Genomic DNA, 22201 nt, shown 5'->3' with positions numbered 1-22201 from the left:
TGGATAGATAGACACATCGATGGATATAGATGACAGACAGAAGGATAGATAGATATTAGATGATAGATAGATAGATGATAGATAGACAGACAAACAGACTCTCTTTTCCCTATGGGATAAATATGAGCACAGTGCATGAAACTTCATTTTTATTGTTTATAGATATTTTATCACTCAGCTTCCTTAGCTTCAAGGCATATATGCAGCTGGGGCAGAAAGTGCTCTCAGTTAGCTTTAGCCTTTACTGTTTTTAAATGCTGTATATCTGGGTAGCCTATGTTGGACCAAATCACCATTTATCACAGGAGCCAAACCCCACCTGGCTTATTAAGCAGTCTCATTGTCTTCAGTGAATGAGAGGAAGCAAGCAGAACTTTGGACTGCATCCTGAACATTACCATTTGATTATTTTCCATGCCATAGGGTTTATGATAATAAGGCTTCTACACTTGTTTTGATAATATAGCCAAGAAACAGAAGTGCTGTCTGCAACATTAGAACCAGGAGCAGAGCAGAAGCAAAGCAGCACTCATTAACGCAGACTCCACACAAAGAATAATGCAGTCTCTGGAAGCAATAAAAATGTGGCTAATAATTGTAGAAAGAGTCTAGGCAAGAGTACAGCTGGGAATGTGCCAAGCTGCCTGACTATAATTTGGATTGGCAGTTAGTGATATTATCTTTCCAGACATTGATTATACAGATATTTGAGATTTTCTTCTGGTTGATACCAGATTTTATATGAAAATAGGTTTTTTTTTTTTATTTATTATCTTGCCTTCTTTTATGTCAGGTTTAACTTTCAGAGTGGATGAGCCTGGGTCAGGCCTCAGTATACCAAGAAGTGTTGCACAAACAAGGGGGGGGAAAGTTTAACTATGGTTCCTGCTCACACATCCACACACACTTAAAATAAAATAAAACAAAACCCAGAAGATGTATTTTTTAATGGTAGTTGCAGAATCTTTTTCAAGTGACAGCTATTAGCTTTGTCACTTGGCATTAACTCTGTCTTGGTACAGGAATAAACATGTAGGAATAAGAAGAGGAGAAGGAGTCTGAAGAAAAGGAGGAGGATAAGATGAGAGAAAAGATGCAGGGGGAAAAACACAGGAAGGTGAAAGATAACAAAAGAGAACTAAGATTAATAGAATCATCAGGAAATGTTTAGCAGAAGAACAGAAGAAATAAAAGCTGAAAGAAAAAGAGGAAGAGGAGGAAAGGGGGGAAAGGAGTAGGAGAAAGAAGAGGAAGACTGGGAGAAGTGGTTGCACTCGATCTTAAGGGTCTTTTCCAACCTAAAGGATGCTGTGATTCTATAAGAATGATGCTCTTAGTCTGTAAGCTTTATAGAATTTTCCATTGTTGGTTCTAAATGTCTTTCTAACATGCAAAGAAACTACAAAAGGATGAGAAATGAAAGAAATGAGTGCCTAATGAGGAGTGAAGGATTTAATTTGATGACTCCAGCCTTTCTGATCATTTTTGTGTCATTTAGTTGCTCTTAGAAAAATGGATTTTTTTTCCTAGCCACAAAGAAGTTCCTTGTTCCTAAAGACTTATGGATGGATGTATTTAAAAAGGCTATGTGAGGGTTATTTAGAGATTGAAAAAAATCACAGGAAGATCAGTTACATTGTAAACTGCCCTCAGATGAACAATGACATTATGGAGACTCTTAGGCTTTGTCAAATATGCCAAAACACAAGATAAATTAAGTGAAATATGAAGTGTTGGAGGCAGGGGAAAAAAACTCTCTGCCTGGAACAAACCAAGCATGGGTTTGTTTCAGCCCATAACAAAAATACTTCTTCATTTGATCAATTAAAAAAACCCAAACTAAACCAAAACAAAAAAACATCAAAAAACAACAACAACAACAAAAATACCTCCACAAAAATAAACCCACAGCACACTCCAACAGAAAAATCTACTCTGGGTGTGCCATCAAACATTTTACACAAGGATTTATTTCTTTATATATTTGTTGAAGTTCTATTTCTAAGTCTTCTTGGGTTTTGCTTTGAGCAAGTGACTGAATCTTACTGGCACCTCATTTCATTTGGGTGGAATCTGACCTTCTGCAGACTGTGACATAAAGTTGATGCTTTTTTTTTTTCCAAGTCACCACATTAAGGAAGAGAGGAATTTAATGTGGTGGATTATTGTGCTGGACTGTGAAGAAGATGCAAATCCATAAGCTGTCCTAATTTGAAGATCAGTTTAAATGTCTAACAGTAAAATTTGTGGGAGAACTTCCAGAGTAAGGTAGCAGTTTTGTCTCATGAATACAGCTGCAGGCTCAGCCTTCATTAGGAAATAGCATCCTCCTGTTTTCCCATTTGAGGAGTTAGTAAGGAGGTAGAAAGAGAGGCATGGAGCAGATCAGAATCACACTTTACCTCAGAGAAAAATGAGACCTTTCCTTAGAGGAATGACTGAATTCAGCCTCTCATATTCTGAAGGACTGCAAAGTAGTTTTCTAATTGATATTATTTGTGAGCTTGTATAATGAGAGTAAAAAAGACTCTATCCATGCCATGTGTACAGAAGGTAAAGGAATCAGCTGGAAAGAGAACTTGAATTATATTTTACTTAGAGGCCAAATGTTTCAATGTAAGGATTTCACGGTTTTCTCCTTAAAATGTTCTAAAGGGCACAACGAGTGTCCAAAGATGGAAATTTTTTTGACTGAGAAACCCTTTGAACAAATACTGATCTGATTGTAGCTGCTATGACTTGTCAGGTTGTTTACTTCCCTTGTTTTATTGCAGATATTTTGTTGGATGATGCCACTGAAGGAGCACTCCACAAAGAAGGTCACAGCGTGAGAATTTTAGTCACTATAAACAAGGGCTACAGTCGAGCCAAGGTAAGCTCATTACCCAAAGGTCAAGATGCAGAATTACAGCTCAGGCAAGCCTTGCAGGACTCTAGCTCAACTTCTTCCAGTGTTCTCAGCCAAGAAGTGAAGGGAAGCATCCAAAAAATAGCAGTGGCTCTTTTCTACATCCATGCTCAATACAGTTACCACTCCCCTAATGACATAATGGCTTCCTTCTGCCCTTGTGGTGGCTAAGACACAACCAGTTTCTAGTTGAATTAGTAGTAGGATGTTGTAGAACTTGCTACCTCTATTTAAAAGTTGTTAGATATATGCCTTGGACCCCTTAAAGTGCAGGTATGAACATCACAGTATCACGGTATAGCAGAGGTTGGAAGGGACCTCAAGAGATCATCAGGTCCAACCCCCCTGCCAAAGCAGGAGCACCCAGGGGAGTTTGAACAGGAATGCATCCAGATGGGTTTGGAAAGTCTCTAGAGAAGGAGATTCCTCAACCCCCCTGGGCAGCCTGTTCCAGTGTTCTGTCACCCTCACTGCAAAGAAGTTTCTCCTCATGGTGAGATGAAACCTTCTGTGTTCAAGTTTGTCTCCATTGTTCCTTGGCTTATCACTGTGCACCACCCAAAAGAGCCTGGCCCCCTCCCCTTGACACCCACCCCTCAGCTCTTGAGAGACATTGATCAGATCCCCTCTCAGCCTTCTCTTCTCCAGACTAAAGAGCCCCAGGGCTCTCAGTCTCTCTTCACAGGGGAGATGCTCAAGTCCCCTAAGCATCCTCCTGGCTCTCCCTTGGACTCTCTCCAGCAGGTCTCTGTCTCTCTGGAGCTGGGGAGCCCAAAACTGGACACAGGATTGCAGCTGTGGTCTCAGCAGGGCAGAGTAGAGAGGTAGAAGAACTTCCCTAGCCCTGCTGGACACCTTTCTTGATACACCCCAGGATCCCATTGGCTCTCTTGGCCACAAGAGCACATTGATATTTCATGCAGAACTTGCTGTCCACCAGCACTCCAAGGTCTTTCTCTGTGGAGCTGCTTTCCAGCAGGGCAGCCTCTAACCTGTCCTGGTGCTGCTGAGGCAATTGATTTAGAACTGCATTGTCATGTGTTCATGTGCTGAATTACAAAATAATATAAATACAGTGGAAGTTTTATCTCCAGCTCTTTGTAAGCATAGATGTAATCAATAGATTTAAGAATCTCACCTCTTTTTTTATTTTTATTCCTGTATGCAGATTTTTCACCAGGAAGTGAAGTTAGAAAATTAAAATACTTTTGGAGCCAACCCCATCTGCACATGTCATGGTTTAGCACGTGAGGTGAAATTTCTTATGACACAGAGCACTGGAACAGGCTCCCTAGAGAGGTTGTGAAGTCTCCTTCTCTGGAGACTTTCAAGCCCCATCTGAATGCATTCCTGTGTGACCTGTGCTGGATTCTGTGATCCTGCTTTGGCAGGGGGGTTGGATTCGATGATCTTGGAGGTCCTTTCCAACCCCTGACATCCTGTGTGATCCTGTAATATGCAGAATGAGACACTGTATTTCCTTCCTTATAAAGGATGTACCAAAGTAGTATTAATTATCTCTACGTATTTCTGGCAGGGAGATGATTAGCAAAGCTGCATCACCGCATTCCCAATAACTTTTTTTTGTCCTTGGGGAAAATCGTGGATCTTCCTAGAGAATTAATTGCCACCCCTTTTAGTCCAGTCTTCCCAAACTCTGTCTTTGTAGGATCAAAAGCCACATACCTATCTGATAGGATCGATTGGAGTCAGTGGAAAAACCAAGTGGGATGTTTTAGATGGGGTGATCAGACGCCTCTTTAAGGTAAGACACTGAAATATTGATACAGTTTCCACTCAGTTTGCTTTCCACTTCAGGAAAATTCTGTATCATTGGTTGGGCTTGCTAAGTTTTGGGGTTTGACGTACAACTAACACTACTACTAAACTTTTAATTTTAATATATCTGTCTCTTTTTTTTTTTTTTTTTTTTTCCATGATGGTAGGCAGCTCTCTACTGAATGTCCCTGCAGGTCCCTTGTCAAGTGGCCTCACCTGTGGCAGAATATTTTCCAGATTGCTTTCATCCAATCAACATTTCTATGTCATATAATTTCAGGAATACGTTTTCCGAGTGGATCCAACTACTAGCCTGGGTTTAAGCTCTGACTGCATTGCCAGCTATTGTATAGGGGATGTAATTAGAGCCCATAGCCTAGAAGTGCCTGAACTGCTGCCTTGTGGATATCTGGTTGGAGATAATAACATCATCACTGTGAACCTGAAAGGTAAAACCCTGGGAACACTTTTTGCATACACTGTAGAGTTTTCACTGCAGTCCTCCATCCCTTCATTTTATTTTTAGTTTTTTTCCCCTTACACTTGACCTCTGTGTGTTTTGTCTCCAGTATGAGGACTCATTTATCACCCAAACTCTCTGCATGACAGTGGTGCAGCATTTGGATGCAAATCTAAGAGTATCTCTGTCCTCTGCCTGCCTGACCAAACACAGAAAAGTGAAAAATCTCTGAATAGCACCAAAAAAAAAAAAAAAGAAGCCATCCCTAAACCAGATTATGATGAGAAATATTTATGCTTTGCCCAGTTCCACTTCACTTCAGAAGCTGTGGGGATTTTCTTTTGGAGGGGGGCCTTCAGAAGATGTATGCATTGTACTGACAACCAGTAAATCCTGTGGCTGTCACTTTGCTTTGACCTTTTTTTCTGCCATGGTTGCCTGTAGTGTCAGAAACACACATCTTTGCCTCAGTGAGCTTTCTCTTCATGTTTGTTTTGATTTCCACCCCACCTCATCCAACCACCACTGTTGAATTTCCCAGCCTGGTGAGAGGGCAGAAGCATTAGACTAATGAAACCCTCAATAGGAATTTTGTTTAGACAGAAGTGTCCTCCCTTACTTTGAGCATAGCACTCGTGGCATCAGGCATAGGCATCACCTATGCCTATCTTAACAAGGAGGAAGACAGTCCTTTATCTTTTTATCCATTTATCTTTTCTTCTGTTTCCAGGAGTGGAAGAAAACAGCCTGGACAGTTTTGTGTTTGACACCTTAATTCCAAAGCCAATCACCCAGCGGTATTTTAATTTACTGATGGAGCATCGCAGAATTATTCTGTCAGGACCCAGTGGCACAGGAAAGACTTACTTAGCTAACAGGCTGGCTGAGTATGTCATCACTAAGTCTGGCAGGAAAAAAACTGAGGATGCCATTGCAACTTTTAATGTGGATCACAAGTCAAGCAAGGTAAGTACCAGCTGAAAAGCTAGCCTGCTGCCCAATTTGCAGGGACGATGTAGCACCGATCCTATTAGTTGGCATGGCTCAGTTAGCATTGATCCCAACAGTCTCCAGTCCCAGGGAAAACAGGGACCAGATTTTCTACAGAAACCACTGAAGCACTGTGAAGGAAGTCTGAATTTTCCCTCCCTCGCTCAAGAAAATCTACCTTAAGTATAGGCTCAGAATCGAGTTCCTGTATGAATTAAATTCTTAGAGTGTCTGTAATTTCTGTGTCAGAAAGGCTGGCTAGGTAGTAATATTGGCCTAATTTGCCTTTTGCATAGTGAGAAACATAGAAGATTTCAGCTCAAGATGAGGAGAAACTTCTTTCCAGTGAGGGTGACAGAGCCCTGGAACAGGCTGCCCAGAGGGGTTGTGGAATCTCCTTCTCTGGAGAGTTTCCAAACCCACCTGGATGCATTCCTGTGCAGACTACCCTAAGTGATCCTGCTCTGGCAGGGGGGTTGGACCTGATGATGTCTTGAGGTCCCTTCCAACCTCTGATATACTGTGAGACTGTGATACTAGCAGCCTATTGTTAGCAAATATCATAGAATCATAGAATTGTTAGGGTTGGAAGGGACCTCAAAGATGATCCAGGTCCAACCCCCCTGCCATGGACAGGGACACCTCACACCACAGCAGGTTGCTCACAGCCACATCCAGCCTGGCTGCAAAAACCTCCAGGGATGAGCCTTCCACTACCTCCCTGGGCAACCTGTGCCAGTGTCTCAACACCCTCATGGGGAAGAACTTCTTTCTAACATCCAATCTGAATCTACCCATTTCTAGTTTTGTTCCATTCCTCCTAGTCCTGTCACTCCCTGACACCCTCAAAAGTCCCTCCCCAGCTTTCTTGTAGCCCCCTTCAGATACTGGAAGGCCACAGGAAGGTCTCCTGGGAGCCTTCTCTTCTCCAGACTGAACAGCCCCAACTCTCTCAGTCTGTCTCCATAGCAGAGCAGCTCCAGCCCTCTGCTCATCCTCATGGCCCTTCTCTGGACACCTTCCAGCAGCTCCTGATCTTTCCTGTAATAGAGGCTGCAGAACTAAGATTTTGAATTATGTCCTTGGGTTCAGCTTCTTAACCAGTGCTGGATAAGTACAACTGCTGCCACTGTTTGTAGCATGCAGCTGACCATACCAAAATTGCCTCATGCATCAAGTCACATTCACAGTGATTTACACAGCTGAGGTTATCAACCTTCTAGCATGACTACTGTGCTAGCCACAGATAATACTGTTTACCTGCTGTCCTAAATTGTGTATGCTCCTAACTTGGTACCCAGGGAAGAGAAAATGAAAGGTTTTGCCCAGAGCCTTCCGATTTGCACAGAACATAATGAATGTCAACATAATATAAGAAGGAAGAACATTCAGATCCCTAAGGAGCAATAAGACCATTCCAGTCAAACCCCCACTTTTCACTGTCTTTATCCAGAGGATTTGTGATGCCATTTACTTTGACAGGGCATGTGCCTGTGTTTTATTGTTGTACCATGGACATTTGTAATGACAATTGTCCCACAAAGGAGCAAGCTTTAGGATTTCAGGCAAATTGCTTCTCCTGTGTGGTTTTGGTTTGGGTTTTTTTGGCCATTGTTTGTGCTCTTTGTTCCTTTGTTAAGATTTATATAGAACTTTTGAGGTGGTAGTAAAAGAAAAGGAAAAAAAAACAATGCTGTCAAATGCCAAGTGTGCTTGAATAATTCAGGTGTTATTGAATAATTGAATAATCCATGGTGCTCTTCCATGGAAGAAAACCATAATGTTCCCCTGGAGACATCTAATCATAAACAAAGACAAGCAAAAACCTCTCTTGAATTAAAAAAGATTGTATAGTCTGTTGAACAGAAAAGATTCTCTTATCCCTGAATCCAGGAAATAAAATTGTCCATAATATTGAGCATTCCCAACACAGACAAAATTTGATAACCTCTAGGCATACAGCTGTAAAACTTGACTAGCCCAGACCCTCAAGGGCAACAAAGTGTTGAGAAAAAGATGAAATGTTTTGACTGTAGAAAGCTTTCTGTTACTCCAGCAGACAGACAAACAGCTAACAGGGGAAAAAGGGGGGAAAAAAAAGAATTTATGCAACAGATTTTATTATGAGATGTGGCATAGTATCCCCAAAAAGTCAAACAGACTTTCAGTAAGAGGGCTGAAAGGAGCAGGTCAATATGCCTAAATCGTGTGATAATATGGCAGGTTTGGGGTTTTTTTTGGTATATAAAAGTGGGGTTCATAAGACTGGAGGTCCAAAAATGAATGTATCTCAGCCCATTGCAGCCTATTTTCCTCTGGAGATAAGATATTTTGTCAGATGCCTTATGAGAAGAGGCTGAGGGAGCTGAGGGCTCTGTAGCTTGGAGAGGAGGAGCCTGAGAGGTGACCTCATTGCTGGTGATAAAGATGTGCAGGGGGAGTGCCCAGAGGCTGGAGCCAGGCTCTGCTGGGTGATGCCCAATGTCAGCACAAGGGGCAGTGGTGGAAGCTGAGGCATAGGAAGTTCCATGGAAACAGAAGGAAGAATTTTTTTCCCTGTGAGGGTGACAGAAGACTGGAAGAGGCTGCCCAGGGGGGTTGGGGAGTCTCCCTGTTTGGAGATATTCAAGACCTATCTGGATGCATTGCTGTATGACCTGGTATAGATGATCCTGCTCTGGCAGAGGGGTTAGACTGGATGAGCTTTTGAGGTCCCTTCCAGCCCCTACCATTCTGTGATTCTGTGAAAGGAATGTATCCACCAAATAGGAATGTGGCTGCTTCAGTCACTTGCCTTCTGTTTAATGACATTGCTTTTCCTAGCACGTGGCTGGAAAGGCATTGCCCTCTCCAAGAAGCGAGCCTTCCTGCATGTGCTGATCCAGCTGAATGAGCTGCAGTGGGGGGAAGCTCAGTAGCAGCCTCTTTATCTTTCTGGAAGTCTTTTCCCCTGAAATCACATCTATGGTTCAATCGGGTTCATCTTTCCCTGGTTTTGTTTCCCTTGTTCCACTGAAGGATCTGCGCCAATACCTGGCAAACCTAGCTGAGCAATGCAGTGCTGACAACAATGGTGCTGATCTCCCTGTGGTCATCATCCTTGATAACCTCCACCACATCAGTTCACTAAGTGACATCTTCAATGGTTTCCTCAACTGTAAATATAATAAATGGTAGGTAGAAACCTTTCCCTCCCCTTTCACACACCTTTTGCAATGAAAGCAGTGACCCCTGCTAGTTCCTTTGCAAAACAGAAGGTCCCAGTGTAAGTTTAGACCCCCACAGCCTGCCAGCAAAGCCTTTATGCTCTTGAATGCCTTTAACCCTCTTCAGCCAAGTACTTGAGTGTGTTCTTCACTTTATTTATGACTCCCACAGATCTCGGTGAGGTATAAAAGTACCGCAGAATGCAAGAAATCACTTAAACTCTTGACTGAGTTAGGATCTTAACCCTTTCACAAGCCAGATCACACCAGCTCATTAGTACCATGAAGACAGCTTAAGGGGGAGTGAGAAGAAATGCGCTTTGTAATAGTGGAATTTGGTGTGTTTGTGAATCCATGAAAGATGCTGTGCAGAAGTGGTTTTGTATTTCCTGCAGTTTTCCTGTAGCAGTGCAAAAAAATGTATTTTGCTGACTGTCCTTTATTGCCAAGCAAGAATAAAAATAATGTGTTCTGGAACTTCTGCTGGCCTATAGCAATGTCATCACAGGGACTTCCCTTCATAAAATCCCTGCATGCCAAGTCTTGCTTCTGAGGTTCATTGGCTCTGAAATTAAAACTCTAAGCCTACTGTAAAAATATGAGGTGCACAAGGACAGTCTTGCCTCATTTATTTCTTTATTACAGATAAGTGCTGGTAAACCACAAATGTGCAGAAAGGGGAAATCATACAAGAATAAACATTAAAAAAAGGGTTCCTTAGAAACAGTTTAAATCTGAGGTGTCCAAAGAACTCTTAAAATTGGCCTAGTGCAGAGAAGAAGAAAGAATATTGTCTGTATATCTGAATGGATTCTCTCTCAGACAGCCTACTGCTTTTCCATTTTCAGTCCCTACATTATTGGAACTATGAACCAGGGAGTTTCTTCTTCACCAAACCTCGAGCTGCATCATAATTTCAGGTATGTTCACTCTCTAGGTGCTGTGGCTGTCTTTGCACAGCTCTATGCTTCCTAGCCCAGTCCTTCCACAAATATTGTTCTCGTGTTTCATCACATCAAACTACACTGCAACAGGCTTCCCAGGGGGGTTGTGGAGTCTCCCTTTATGGAGATATTCAAACCCCACCTGAATGAGTTCCTGTGTGATCTGCTCTAGGTGATCCTGCTCTGGCAGGGGGGTTGGGCTGAATGAGCTTTCGAGGTCCCTTCCAGCCCCTAACATTCTGTGATTCTGTGAAAGTATTTTAACTTCTGTCTCTCTCCTGTGTTGATGAGTCTCTCATTATGAGTATCTCCTGTTAGAGTTACCAGGAAGGTACCTCTAGCAAGTTGCTCAAGATAGTTGCATTTTGCATTCCTTTCGTCTTCAGCAGTGTTTTGAATTCCTGCTGAAAGCTCTAATGATTGTGTTACAGCAGTGGGCAGTTTATTGGAGCATTTTAATACTTGCTCACTAATGGCACTGAGAAGGTAATGACATTGACCTTCATCTAGATGTGTAAGAGGAAGGCTCAGGGGTGACCTCATTGCTGTCTACAACTCCCTGAAGGGAGGTTGTAGCCAGGTGGGGGTTGGGCTCTTCTCCCAGGCAACCAGCAGCAGAACAAGAGGACACAGTCTCAAGCTGTGCCAGGGGAGGTCTAGGCTGGATGTTAGGAGGAAGTTCTTCCCAGAGAGAGAGATTTGCCATTGGAATGTGCTGCCCAGGGAGGTGGTGGAGTCACCATCCCTGGAGATGTTTAAGAGAAGCCTGGATGAGGCACTTAGTGCCATGGTCTGGTTGATTGGATAGGGCTGGGTGATAGGTTGGACTGGATGATCTTGGAGTTCTCTTCCAACCTGGTTGATTCTATGATTCTATTCTATGATTCTATTCATTGTTGGCTTACATTTATCCTTTCTCCCCAGGTGGGTGCTGTGTGCTAATCACACAGAGCCTGTGAAAGGTTTCTTGGGCAGATATTTGAGAAGGAAGCTGATTGAGACTGAGATAGAGAAGAACATGCGCAATAATGAGCTCATCAAAATCATTGACTGGATCCCCAAAACGTGGCATCATCTCAACAGCTTCCTAGAAACACACAGCTCTTCAGATGTAACCATTGGTGAGTCCTTTGGCAGAGGGGTGGGAAATGAGGGGATGCAGGCTGAGCCTTTTTTTTTTTAGAGGTTTTGTGGAGGATAGATTGTGTGTTTCCAACCTGGCATCTCTCAGTGAGATGCACAACTGCAGTGTGGGGAATTTGCCTGCTTGCCAGCAAGACTGCCATTGAAGCAGCAAATTGAACAAATGAGTATTTGCTGCCTGGTATTTCTGCCTTGCTTGATAAAAGACTTGGCAGGTAAATGATCATGATTTTTAAACATTAAATGTACAAAAAAAAAATTACCTCAATAGCAACTTTCTTCAGCTTTTTTTTCTTTTTCTTTTTCTTTTTTTTTTTTTTTATCCCCCCTGCTTTCACACAGCAGCAAGTTACACCAATAGAAAGACTTGGTCAGTCAGTGGGAGATATAGATGGACCTGAAGTCTTCTAGTGGAGTGGCTATGTTAGCAAAGAAATCATCTCACATAGCTTTGCCCATAAAACTTCCAAGTGTGCATCACTTATCCTAGAATTGGATAATGTGATGCTGCTTCGTTTTTAGTGACAGAAGACTGCTCTCTCCCTTGACCTAGTCCTGTGTTAGCATCTTGCCTTCAGTTTGCTCCAATCCTACTCTTGATTCACTGAGGATTACCTTTAGTGTGATCCCTACTTCTACCTTTTTTTCACATACAATCTGATTTCTCAGGTCCCCGCCTTTTCCTCCCTTGCCCTATGGATGTTGATGGCTCCAGAGTGTGGTTCACAGACCTCTGGAACTATTCACTGGTGCCATATCTTCTGGAAGCTGTGAGAGAAGGACTTCAGGTATGTCATTTTTCTTTTTTCCCAGCAGTTTTTATAAATCACAGGTTTTCTCCAAGCTATTTCTAACCAGTGGGTCCAAGGATGAATGCTGTTATGTTTGCAAGGGATTCTACACATCAGCCTTGAATTCCTTGGACCTGCTCTTACTCTGGTGTGTTAGTTGGCTTTTTCTGATCCAGCACTAGCATGTCTTGTGTTTTATGAAGATGGTTTCTCCCTTGTAACTGGAGGAAGGTTCTTTTTGCAGTGTTTAAAGAGTCCACAGCAATGCTAAATAAAGCTCAAGTTGCCTCCTTGAATCAAGGCAGTCTCAGCTCACACCTGCCTGGAAGAGTTAATAGCCCTTACAGTGGTGCAATGAGATGGCTTTGGTCTGTGTAACCCTCTCCCACCTGTGTACACATGCAGGCACACAGGGTTGTGAAGGAAAACCTGTGAAAAAAAAGATATTTTCACAATTCAGAAAAATTGTTCACTAGCCTTCCCTAATCAGACCAAGATCCTTTACATCTTGGCCCTGCTGAACATGAGTGTCTGTCCCTTTTTGCCCTTATCTTGCAATCCTGCTTGCATTCCCTGTTGGTTAGTTTCTTCTTTTTTTTCTTTCTCTGTATGTGCTAAGGCTTCCTCCTGACTGTAATTTTCCTTTTGGTCTACAGTGCCATCAAATCAGAGAGCTTTGCAGTTCCTTCTGTCCTAGCCCCTTCAAAGCTAGGTGTCAGCAGCAGTTCTGTTAGTTGTTAATGAAGTATTAAATTGCTTCTGCTTCAATAGCAAGAGGGCTACACAAATAGATTTGCTATAGATGACCCATATAGGTTAAGATTTCAAACCATTCCATATCTTTGGAGCAAACCTAATTTTTTAAATTAATCCTTTATATTTTTTTCTTTTTACTTTTTCAGTCTTTATTTGCCTTTCTCCCTTTCTGTTTCATGCACTGCCATTCTATATCCTGTGAAAAGGCAGTTGTCTTGGTTTAAAGATGAGGCAGAGATGATTTTATTCCCAAAGGAAAGTAAAACAAAGAGGCTTTTGTTGAACTGAAGAGAAATACAGAAATTGTATTCAAAAATATACAGGAGAATGCAGAACACAGGAATCCTTAACACCTAATACATATACAGGATACATGAAAAATCCCCATAAACCCCCCAGCCAGACTAAACCACAAACCCCAGTCATCATTTTCTCCCCACCTGGGGTTTAACATATGCCCCAGGGCCCTTTCTCTCCATCCCCTCACCCCCCATTGCTAGGCTGGATTCAGGCTGTCCAGGCTTGAAACTGCCTTCCCTTAACTCCTGGCATTAGACCTAACCAGGCCAAGATTGCACAGTAGGAATTAGTTTGGCCTTGAAAGCCACAGATAAGACTGGAACCATCCTCCCCCCACACCAGATAAGGGAGCTCCCTGCATCCAGGGATGTGCAGAGGACGAAAGAGAGTGAGTTAGCCTTGCAGCCAACCTACAAAGAGATAGCAGAATTATGGGATTGAATAACATAATGACAGTTTCCCAGTCCATCTCTGGACCTTTCTGGTCCTCCTGGAGGACTCAACTCTTGTTTGTTTGTTTGTTTGTTTTTTAAGAAGGCACCAGCCTGAAACTATGACAGCAGGTTCTTTTTTTTTTTTTTTTTTTGCCACTCATGACCTTGAAAGAAATTACTGCACAGCACAGAGCAGATTGCTATGGACTAGTCAAAGAGTAGTTGTGGTTTCTTTATCACCTTGTATTGAACTAGAATCTTGCCTGTTGAATATCTCCTGCTGTCCTAAAAAACTGCTTATCTCTCTGAGAATTGCAGAGTGTTTATGCCTGTGAAAAAAAAAAAAAAAAAAAAGGAAAGCTGACAAACATCTTATAGAACAGCCATGGTGAGATTAACAGCACTTGTTTAGATCAGCTATAAAAATGCAATGATGTTCTTCATGCCTCATGTTTCCCCAGCTATACACAGGGTACCTTCTTAAATGAAACCTTCAGTTCTGGAGCTGAAGATGGCAGCACATAGAAGAAAATATTTTCCTCCATGAACTGTTCCTATCATTACCTCCTCCTCCACAGAGTAACGTTATTGATAATACATAGAAATATCCTGTGATATAATTTGATATTCCTGGAACCAGACAGGTAGAACATGCTTTTCTGGCTTGGCATGTTGCAAACTCACTTATTAGACACACGATTTACAAGCCCTGCTGCAGGTTCCAGGAAAGATTTCATTGCTGTTAATCTCAGAGGAGAGGAAGTGCTGCTAGGAGTTAGTCTGCTGCCTTCCTGAGAAACGTTTTCTCCTTGGTTTATTTAGGCAGATCCCTGCTGTAGCATCCTAGCCTCTGTAGGGCAGGAGTCTGAGTATCTCTGTACATAATACAGAGAACTTGGCTGCCTAACCTGGAGCTGTGGATTCAGCAAATGCCTGGGAGCAGGTGTTGCAGTGATAAGCACAACTCATCTCTCTGGCTTTAGTACTAATACCCTTCACTGTTTTCCTCCCTTTAGAGATGCAGCCCATCTAAATCCTCCAGGAGTGTGTGCCTTGCCAATATTGTACTGCTCCTTGGATTATGTGAGGCTGCTTGAGCTGGGAGGAATCACAAGAGAGCCCTAGTGAATGGTTGCCTATCCAGACAAGTCATTGTCACAGCTAAAGGAAATCCGTAAAAACAGCAACCCAGGGACTCTTGTTTAACATGTGAACAGCAATGTGGAGAAGGGTGCATTTTAGTGAAGAAGCTACCAGGCCTCACAAACTTACAATATTATCATTCTTCCTTCCTCTGTCCTCCTTCCAGATTTATAAGCATTTTTGTGCTTCCCAGTAAGGAATCTTACCTTCTCTTAACCTTGTGAAAGGTCTCAAACTTGAGGAGTGGACAGACATCTGCTTCTACATCCCATGCTGCTCAAAGAGAACAATCTGTACTGGCATTTCTTAGTCCACTTCCACTGAAATCTAATTAACTTGCATGTTTTAGATAGATCTGAGTTGATTTCACCCATGCACCTTAAGCAAATTACCTCAAGGTCTCATTTCATGTTGTATCAGGAACTTGTAGCTCCCACTATTGCCTGCAAGTATCGCTAGTTGCAGAATGCTTCTCAACTTGCAAGTACCCCACATGTGGAAGGAGTTTTAATGGAGATGAGGTCTTTTGAGTGCCTGATTATACCCAAATGCTGAGCACATCTGAAAGCAAACCACTTGCTAAGGCAGTTTAGATGTTTTTAATTACTTTTCTCTGCTGTTACAACTGGTACTGAAAACTGTAGGATGCTTACCTGTGTTATATCCATCATACAGATGTATGGTAAGAGGGCACCCTGGGAAGATCCCTCCAAGTGGGTAGCTGATACCTACCCATGGAGCTCTGCATCTTTACAGCATGAATGGCCATCACTACTCCACTTAAGACCAGAAGATGTGGGTTATGAAGGTTATGCATCTGCAAAGGAAGGGACAACCTCAAAGCACGTCCCACAGACTGATACAGAGGGAGATCCCTTGGTAAGATTTAAACCTTGAAGAAAAGCTTTCCAGAATGTATTTGACTGTCATGTGTTAAATAAAACCAGGGCACAAAGTGGGCCTTAAAGTGAATCCTATTAGAATTCATTTAAAAGGTTGAAAATAAAAGGAAAATCTAGCTGGAGGGCAGGTATCACTGTTATGTTAATACATCTCTACATTGCTTGCATTTCCCTTCTGCCCAGTGATAGAATAGGATCATAGGATCATAGAATCATAGGATCATAGAATCATAGAATCATAGAATCACAGAATCATAGAATCATAGAATCAGTCAGGGTTGGAAGGGACCACAAGGATCATCCAGTTCCAATCCCCCTGCCATGGCCAGGGACACCTCACACTACAGCAGGCTGGCCAGAGCCTCATCCAGCCTGGCCTTAAACACCTCCAGGAATGGGGCCTCAACCATCTCCCTGGGCAACCCATTCCAGGCTCTCACCACTCTCATGGCTGGTCTTCATAAATACCATGTTTGGGTACCACTTTTCAGCTGCCTATTACTCAGTTTATTCTAAAAACACCTTTCCAAGTTGGGCTGTCCCTCATCTAAGTTCTACAAATGAAGGACTGAGACATACATTATCTGCCTTGTCTATTGTGTTCAGTGGCAATGCAGTTTAGACAGCCCTCCTCAAGATATTGGAGCAAAACTAGACATGGGGAGATTCAGATTGGATGTTAGGAAGAAGTTCTTCCCCATGAGGGTGGTGAGACACTGGCACAGGTTGCTGAGGGAGGTGGTGGAAGCCTCATCCCTGGAGGTTTTTGCAGCCAGGCTGGATGTGGCTGTGAGCAACCTGCTGTAGTGTGAGGTGTCCCTGCCCATGGCAGGGGGGTTGGAAGTGGCTGATCCTTGAGGTCCCTTCCAACCCTGACAATTCTATGATTGATAACTGTATAACAGTCTTAATGTAATAGGAATGCCATTAAAAGATAAGAGGTTGATTTCCCTCAGTGCCATGTGTTATTTTATTTAAATATCACCCTGGATGTTTGGATTTACCATTGCCTCCTCTGATAATGAACTATTAAATTGCATATAGTGAGCTTCTGTTTTTCTATAGTGCTTTCTCCAGAGGCTGCCTTTATCACAATTCAAAGTACATTTTAGAGCACTGTAATTCTGGAATGCAGGCAGCCCATAGAAAAGGGATTCTCTTAGAGGATAATGCATTTAACTCTTATCAGCACTAAGAAAATCATTTCTCAACTTCACTGAAGTATTCAGTATCCAAAACCAGACCTTGCATCCTGAAGAAAATCACCTCACTTGATCCTCTTTTTCTCAGTCCATCAGCTTTTGGGTGTTCTTCAGGGCTCAGTGTTGGGACCACTTCTGTTTAAAATTTTCACTGATGACCTTGATGAAGACACAGAGTGTGTCAGCAGTAAGCTTGCAGATGACACCAAGTTAGGTGGCAGTGTTGATCTGCACCAGGGTAGAGCGGCTCCACAGAGGGATTTGGATAGATTGGATCCATGGCCAGCATTTACAGGAAGAACTTCAACAAGGCCAAGTGTTGGGTCCTGCACTTGGGGCACAACAACCCCAAGCAACGTTACAGGCTTCGGGCAGTGTGGCTGGAAAGCTGCTGGCAGAAAGGGACCTGGGGGTGCTGAGGGACAAGCAGCTGAAGAGGAGCCAGCAGTGTGCCCAGGTGGCCAAGAAAGCCAAAGGCTTCCTGGCAGGGATCAGCAATGCTGTGTCCAGCAGGAGCAGGGAGGGGATTGTCCCCTGGGACTCAGCTCTGGGGAGGCCACACCTGGAGTGTTGTGTCCAGTTTGGGGCACCTCAATCCAAGAGAGATGTGGAGGTGCTGGAGCCAGGGCAGAGGAGGGCAAGGAAGCTGGGAAGGGCCTGGAGAAGAAATCTGATGAAGAGAGACTGAAGGAGCTGGGGATGGTTAGTGTGAAACAGAGGAGGCTGAGGGGAGACCTCATTGCTCTCTACAACTACCTGAAAGGAGGTTGTGGAGAGGCTGCTGCTGGTCTCTTCTCACAGGTAATTATTGATAGAGCAAGAGGGAATGGCCTCAAGCTGTGACTGGGCAGTTTTAGACTGAATATCTGGAAACATTTTTTGAGGGCAAGAGTGGTCATGGATTGGAATGTGCTGCCCAGGGAGGTGGTGGCATGACTAGTTCTGTATGTGTTTAAAGGTGGTTGATGCTTGGGGATATAGTTTAGGGGTGAATCTTGTACAGTATTTACATATATTTACAGGCATTTACAATTGATAAAAAGCACAAGAACCCCCCTGGGACAAACCCTTCCCCTTTCCTGCTCCCTCTCTCCCCACTCTGTACACGTTAGAGGAGAGAGAAGAGCAGAAGGTTGGTTGTTAGTACCTAGCCACAACCAAGCAATGCAGACAAGGTCAGGAAAGCCAGCAGGAGCACCAGCCAGAGTGGAGGAAGTGAAAAGAGAGAGAGAAAGTTAGTCTAAACCAACTTTGTTAGTATCCCATCCAATGGGATTGCTTAGAACTTATCACAGAATCAGAGAATTGTCAGGGTTGGAAGAGACCTCAAGGATCAGCCAGTTCCAACCCCCTGTCATGGGCAGGGACACCTCACACTACAGCAGGTTGCTCACAGCCACATCCAGCCTGGCCTTCAAATCCTCCAGGGATGAGGCTTCCACCACCTCCCTGGACAACCTCTTCCAGTCTCTCACCACCCTCATGGGGAAGAACTTCTTCCTAACATCCAATCTGAATCTACCCATTCCTAGTTTTGCTCCATTCCCCCAAACCTTATCGTTACCTGACACCCTCAAAGGTCCCTCCCCTGCTTTCTTCTAGCCCCCTTCAGATACTGGAAGGCCACAGTAAGGTCTCCTGAGAGCCTTCTCTTCTCCAGACTGTACAACCCCAACTCTCTCAGTCTGTCTGCCTCATAGCAGAGCAGCTCCAGCCCTCTGCTCATCCTTGTGGCCCTTCTTTGAACATGTTCCAGCATGTCCAGATCCTTCTTCTAGTAGTGGTTCCAGAACTGGATGAAACTTTCAGCAACAGCTACCTGATAGTGTTAAAGAGTGTTAAACACTGCCTAGAGAAGACTGTGCCAGTTGAAACCCCCGAGCTGTAAGGATTCCTGAGCAAACTGGGAAAAGGGGCTTAACACTATAGCACCCCAGAATACCACTTCCTCTTTAGCCTGACTTTGGGTAATGACAGTCTATTTATTCCTTGACAAACAGTCAAGCAATATCATCATTGCTTGCATCCCCGAGCACGCTGGCAGAAGCAGATGTGCTATGAATAAAATCCTGATCATTACACAGAGGTGGGCATCACTTATGCAAGTAAATGTCTAAGGCTTAATGCTCTTTTTGATGATTTTTCAGATGGCTTTCAGATCCTATTAATTCCCAAATTATGTGAGGACTTTCCTTTTTTGGGTAGGAGGATCTGTTGCTGCTTCCCTGCTGAGGTCAACCCCTCAACAGCAGATGGTATTCTTTTATGAAGCAGCTGGTCTTGGTCCACCCCTCTCATGCTCCTTGCCCATCTCTCATTTGCAGCTAGGGTATGTTAGTGTGATTATGTTTTCAGTTTCTTTTCCAACATAGTGTGTCTATGCCATCCAAAAATTGTCTGGAAGCTTGACTGTCTCCAAAATACATCTCCAGATGCCCAGCTGTGATATGGCTTCCTTCCCCTGCCCATGCTGCAGCTGCAGCCAGTCTCACCTCTGAATTCAAGAGAGTTATCAGGCAGTTCCATTGTATCCCTCTTGCTCTTTGGACCTTTCAACCTCTATTTAAAGAGCAGAAGGCGATGCAAAGGGCGCCAGGAGGAGCTGCTGATACCCTGCCCTTTCCAAAATCCTTTTGTATGGGCCTCTCATCTAGATGCCAGCACACCTCATAGAGCAAGGGAGCTTAATTAAATTTTAACATGGTCACTGCAGCATTAAATGAGATGAGATTATGTAAACATTGCTTTCTCCTTTCAGATGAATATGCTAATGAGGCTTCAAGAGGCAGCCAACTATTCGAGTGCACAAAGCTGTGACAGTGATAGCACCAGCCACCATGATGACATTTTGGATTCATCCCTGGAATCAGCTCTCTGAGAGGGACAAACCTGGGTGGAGGATTATGGTAAAATCTGTTGCCACCAGACCACTGCCACTCTTAAAGCAGCACGCCGAGATCCCCGGTTGAGAACGGTGCGTCGTAGGTAGGCAGGAGACCTAACTGCAAAGTCCAGAGGAAAAATTGAAGTGGAAAGCTTGAATTACTTTAATTTTAAGGCATTTCAATACCTGTGGAGTCAAGTGAGACTCCGTTTGTCAACTGGAAAGGGCCCTAGACCAAGGGCATCTAAGCAGATTGCACACGTGTTAGCCAAACTGGAATATTTTTTTTCCCCCCTTTCCCTCCTTCTCTCTGTCTCTGTTTCTCTGTACAAGTTTACAGTGCAACTTCTTCTGGTTTGTTTGGTTTGGAGTTTTTGTTTTGGTTTGGTTTTGGTTTTATTTTTCCTTTAGTTTACCCTGAGACACTGCATAAACAATGCAGCCTTCTCCTTCTCTTCTAACCTCTGTTGTGCCACATGGTGCTGGTCACAGGGCTGCAGTGGTGCTTGTATGCCACTGCCCATTCCAAACAAGTCCAGGATGATGATGGTAACTCAGAAAGCACAAACAGTATTGTGCAATCACCAGAAAACATGACTGTGATATGCTGGATAAGTGCCAATTTAATTGTAACTGCCATGGTCACGGTGATGCGCTCCATCAAGTTTTTAGTACACGAATCACAGGTTTTATAAAGTTCTTTTTACCACAAAGGTCTTTTTTAACCACCTGCCCACTCCTTAACAACAGTTTTCTACCAATTATTAGCCAACACTGATGAAAGGCTTTTTTAGGGCTTCATTTGTTCGAGCCTTTTTCAGTGAAAGAAGGAACATTTCTTATGGTGCTGTCTCACTGCCTTAAACCAGGATTTCTACAACAGTTTTACAGTTGGTTTGATTCCTAAACCATTGGTAACTTACACTGTTTTGTTTTGGGTTTTTTTTCCTTCATTTACTAATGAGAAAACAGTAGCCTCACATCTGTATATCATGATTTTTTAAAGCAATGGATAGGAGAAAGAACAGTTGCTATATAATATTTTTATCTTGTGAATAGATTGCTCTGCCTACCCTCAGAAACACACAAGGAACCCAAACCCACTTCCACTGCCACCTAAATGCTCAAATCCATTTGGCCCCCTGGAATGGAGTTTTTCTTTTTTTTTTTTTCTTTGGAGGATAGCTATTTTGAATTCTTATCCAGCAGAGCTGGATGCACTTGATGCAGCATGAGCACAAATATATGGTTTGGTTTTTTGTTTGTTTGGTTTGGTTGTTTGTTTTTTTTTTTCCTTTTTCTAGTTTCAGCATGTTGTTTTGATTGCTGTTGTTGTACATGAAGAATTCAGCATAAAAGAACACTGAAGCAGTGTTGTCCACTGTGGAAGAGGAAGAGTTTATACTGTAAAAGTGGGTTGGTTTTGCACAGTCTGCTGGGTGGGTATTGTAAATATTGGGGGGAAAAAATAAAGAAGAAGAAAAAGAAAAATAAAAAAGAGGAAAAAAGTTTAAAAAGAGAAAAAAATAAAAAGGAGGAAAAGAATTTTAGAAAAGGAGGAAAAAAATTTTTAAAAATGAGCAAAAATTAAAAAGGAGAAAAATAAAAAGGAGGAAAAATAAAAAGGAGGAAAAATTAAAATAAGAGAAAAATATAAAAAATCAGAAAAAATAAAAGAGGAGAAAAAAAGAGGAAAAAGAGAAAAAAAAAGAGAGAAAAAAATTTAAAAAAGCCTTGCACAAATCAAATTGAAAATAAACAAGCAAACAAAATTGTATTTTATCCTGTTGGTGTTAAGAGATGTTTCACTTGCTGAGATTTCCTGTATGTTGCAAACAAATACAGAATGCAGAGCTTCAAAGCTGTTATTACCTGGTGTGTTTGTCCTGTACTTAACAGTTGTTACAACTATGCAGGAGCTATCCATGCTACAGTCAGCATGTTACAATACCTATATGAAGCCAATACATTCTTGGGGATGGGGGAAGGGGGAGTGAGGGCTTAAAAACCTGAGAAAAAAAAAGTTTGAAGTGCATTTTATCACGGCAGGCCACAGCCAGATCGCATTCCAAGTGCTCAGAACAATCCCCAGGCGGCACATAATGAAATAGGTGCACATAAAAACAACCCAGAAGGTCCCTAAGGGCTTTGGCATTGTGTAGACACTTAACCGAACACCTCCATGGATGTTACCTTCGGGCTGTGTATTTGGTGCTATTAACTCTTCGTAGCCACCCTGCGGCCGCTGGCTGTAAAAGCTCGATCGGTGCGAGTTTCCCAAGGGCGCTGAGCTGCGTGGCTGAATCTAGAGGTTCCTACACGGTGCTACTGCCCTAATAACAACTCCAGCTGGTTTGAT

At 42.9% G+C, this 22201-nt stretch overlaps 1 protein-coding gene across 1 annotated transcript in view; it reads left to right on the top strand.

Moving 5' to 3' along the window:
* NAV3 (neuron navigator 3) overlaps window positions 1-19836 on the top strand; it is a 367296-nt gene extending 347460 nt beyond the window's left edge. Inside the window, exons 30-39 of the mRNA XM_054399920.1 lie at window positions 2775-2872; window positions 4578-4673; window positions 4968-5136; window positions 5878-6113; window positions 9156-9310; window positions 10192-10263; window positions 11212-11408; window positions 12100-12218; window positions 15530-15733; window positions 19717-19836. Coding sequence (XP_054255895.1) covers window positions 2775-2872; window positions 4578-4673; window positions 4968-5136; window positions 5878-6113; window positions 9156-9310; window positions 10192-10263; window positions 11212-11408; window positions 12100-12218; window positions 15530-15733; window positions 19717-19836 — 1466 coding nt within the window. The remainder of the gene's footprint in view (window positions 1-2774; window positions 2873-4577; window positions 4674-4967; window positions 5137-5877; window positions 6114-9155; window positions 9311-10191; window positions 10264-11211; window positions 11409-12099; window positions 12219-15529; window positions 15734-19716) is intronic.
* Window positions 19837-22201: the final 2365 nt, after the last annotated feature.

Source organism: Indicator indicator, chromosome 3 (assembly GCF_027791375.1).
Source record: "Indicator indicator isolate 239-I01 chromosome 3, UM_Iind_1.1, whole genome shotgun sequence".
Taxonomy (NCBI): Eukaryota; Metazoa; Chordata; class Aves; order Piciformes; family Indicatoridae; genus Indicator; species Indicator indicator.
The sequence above is the reverse complement of the archived record's forward strand: the minus strand, read 5'-3'. Positions and strand labels throughout refer to the sequence as shown.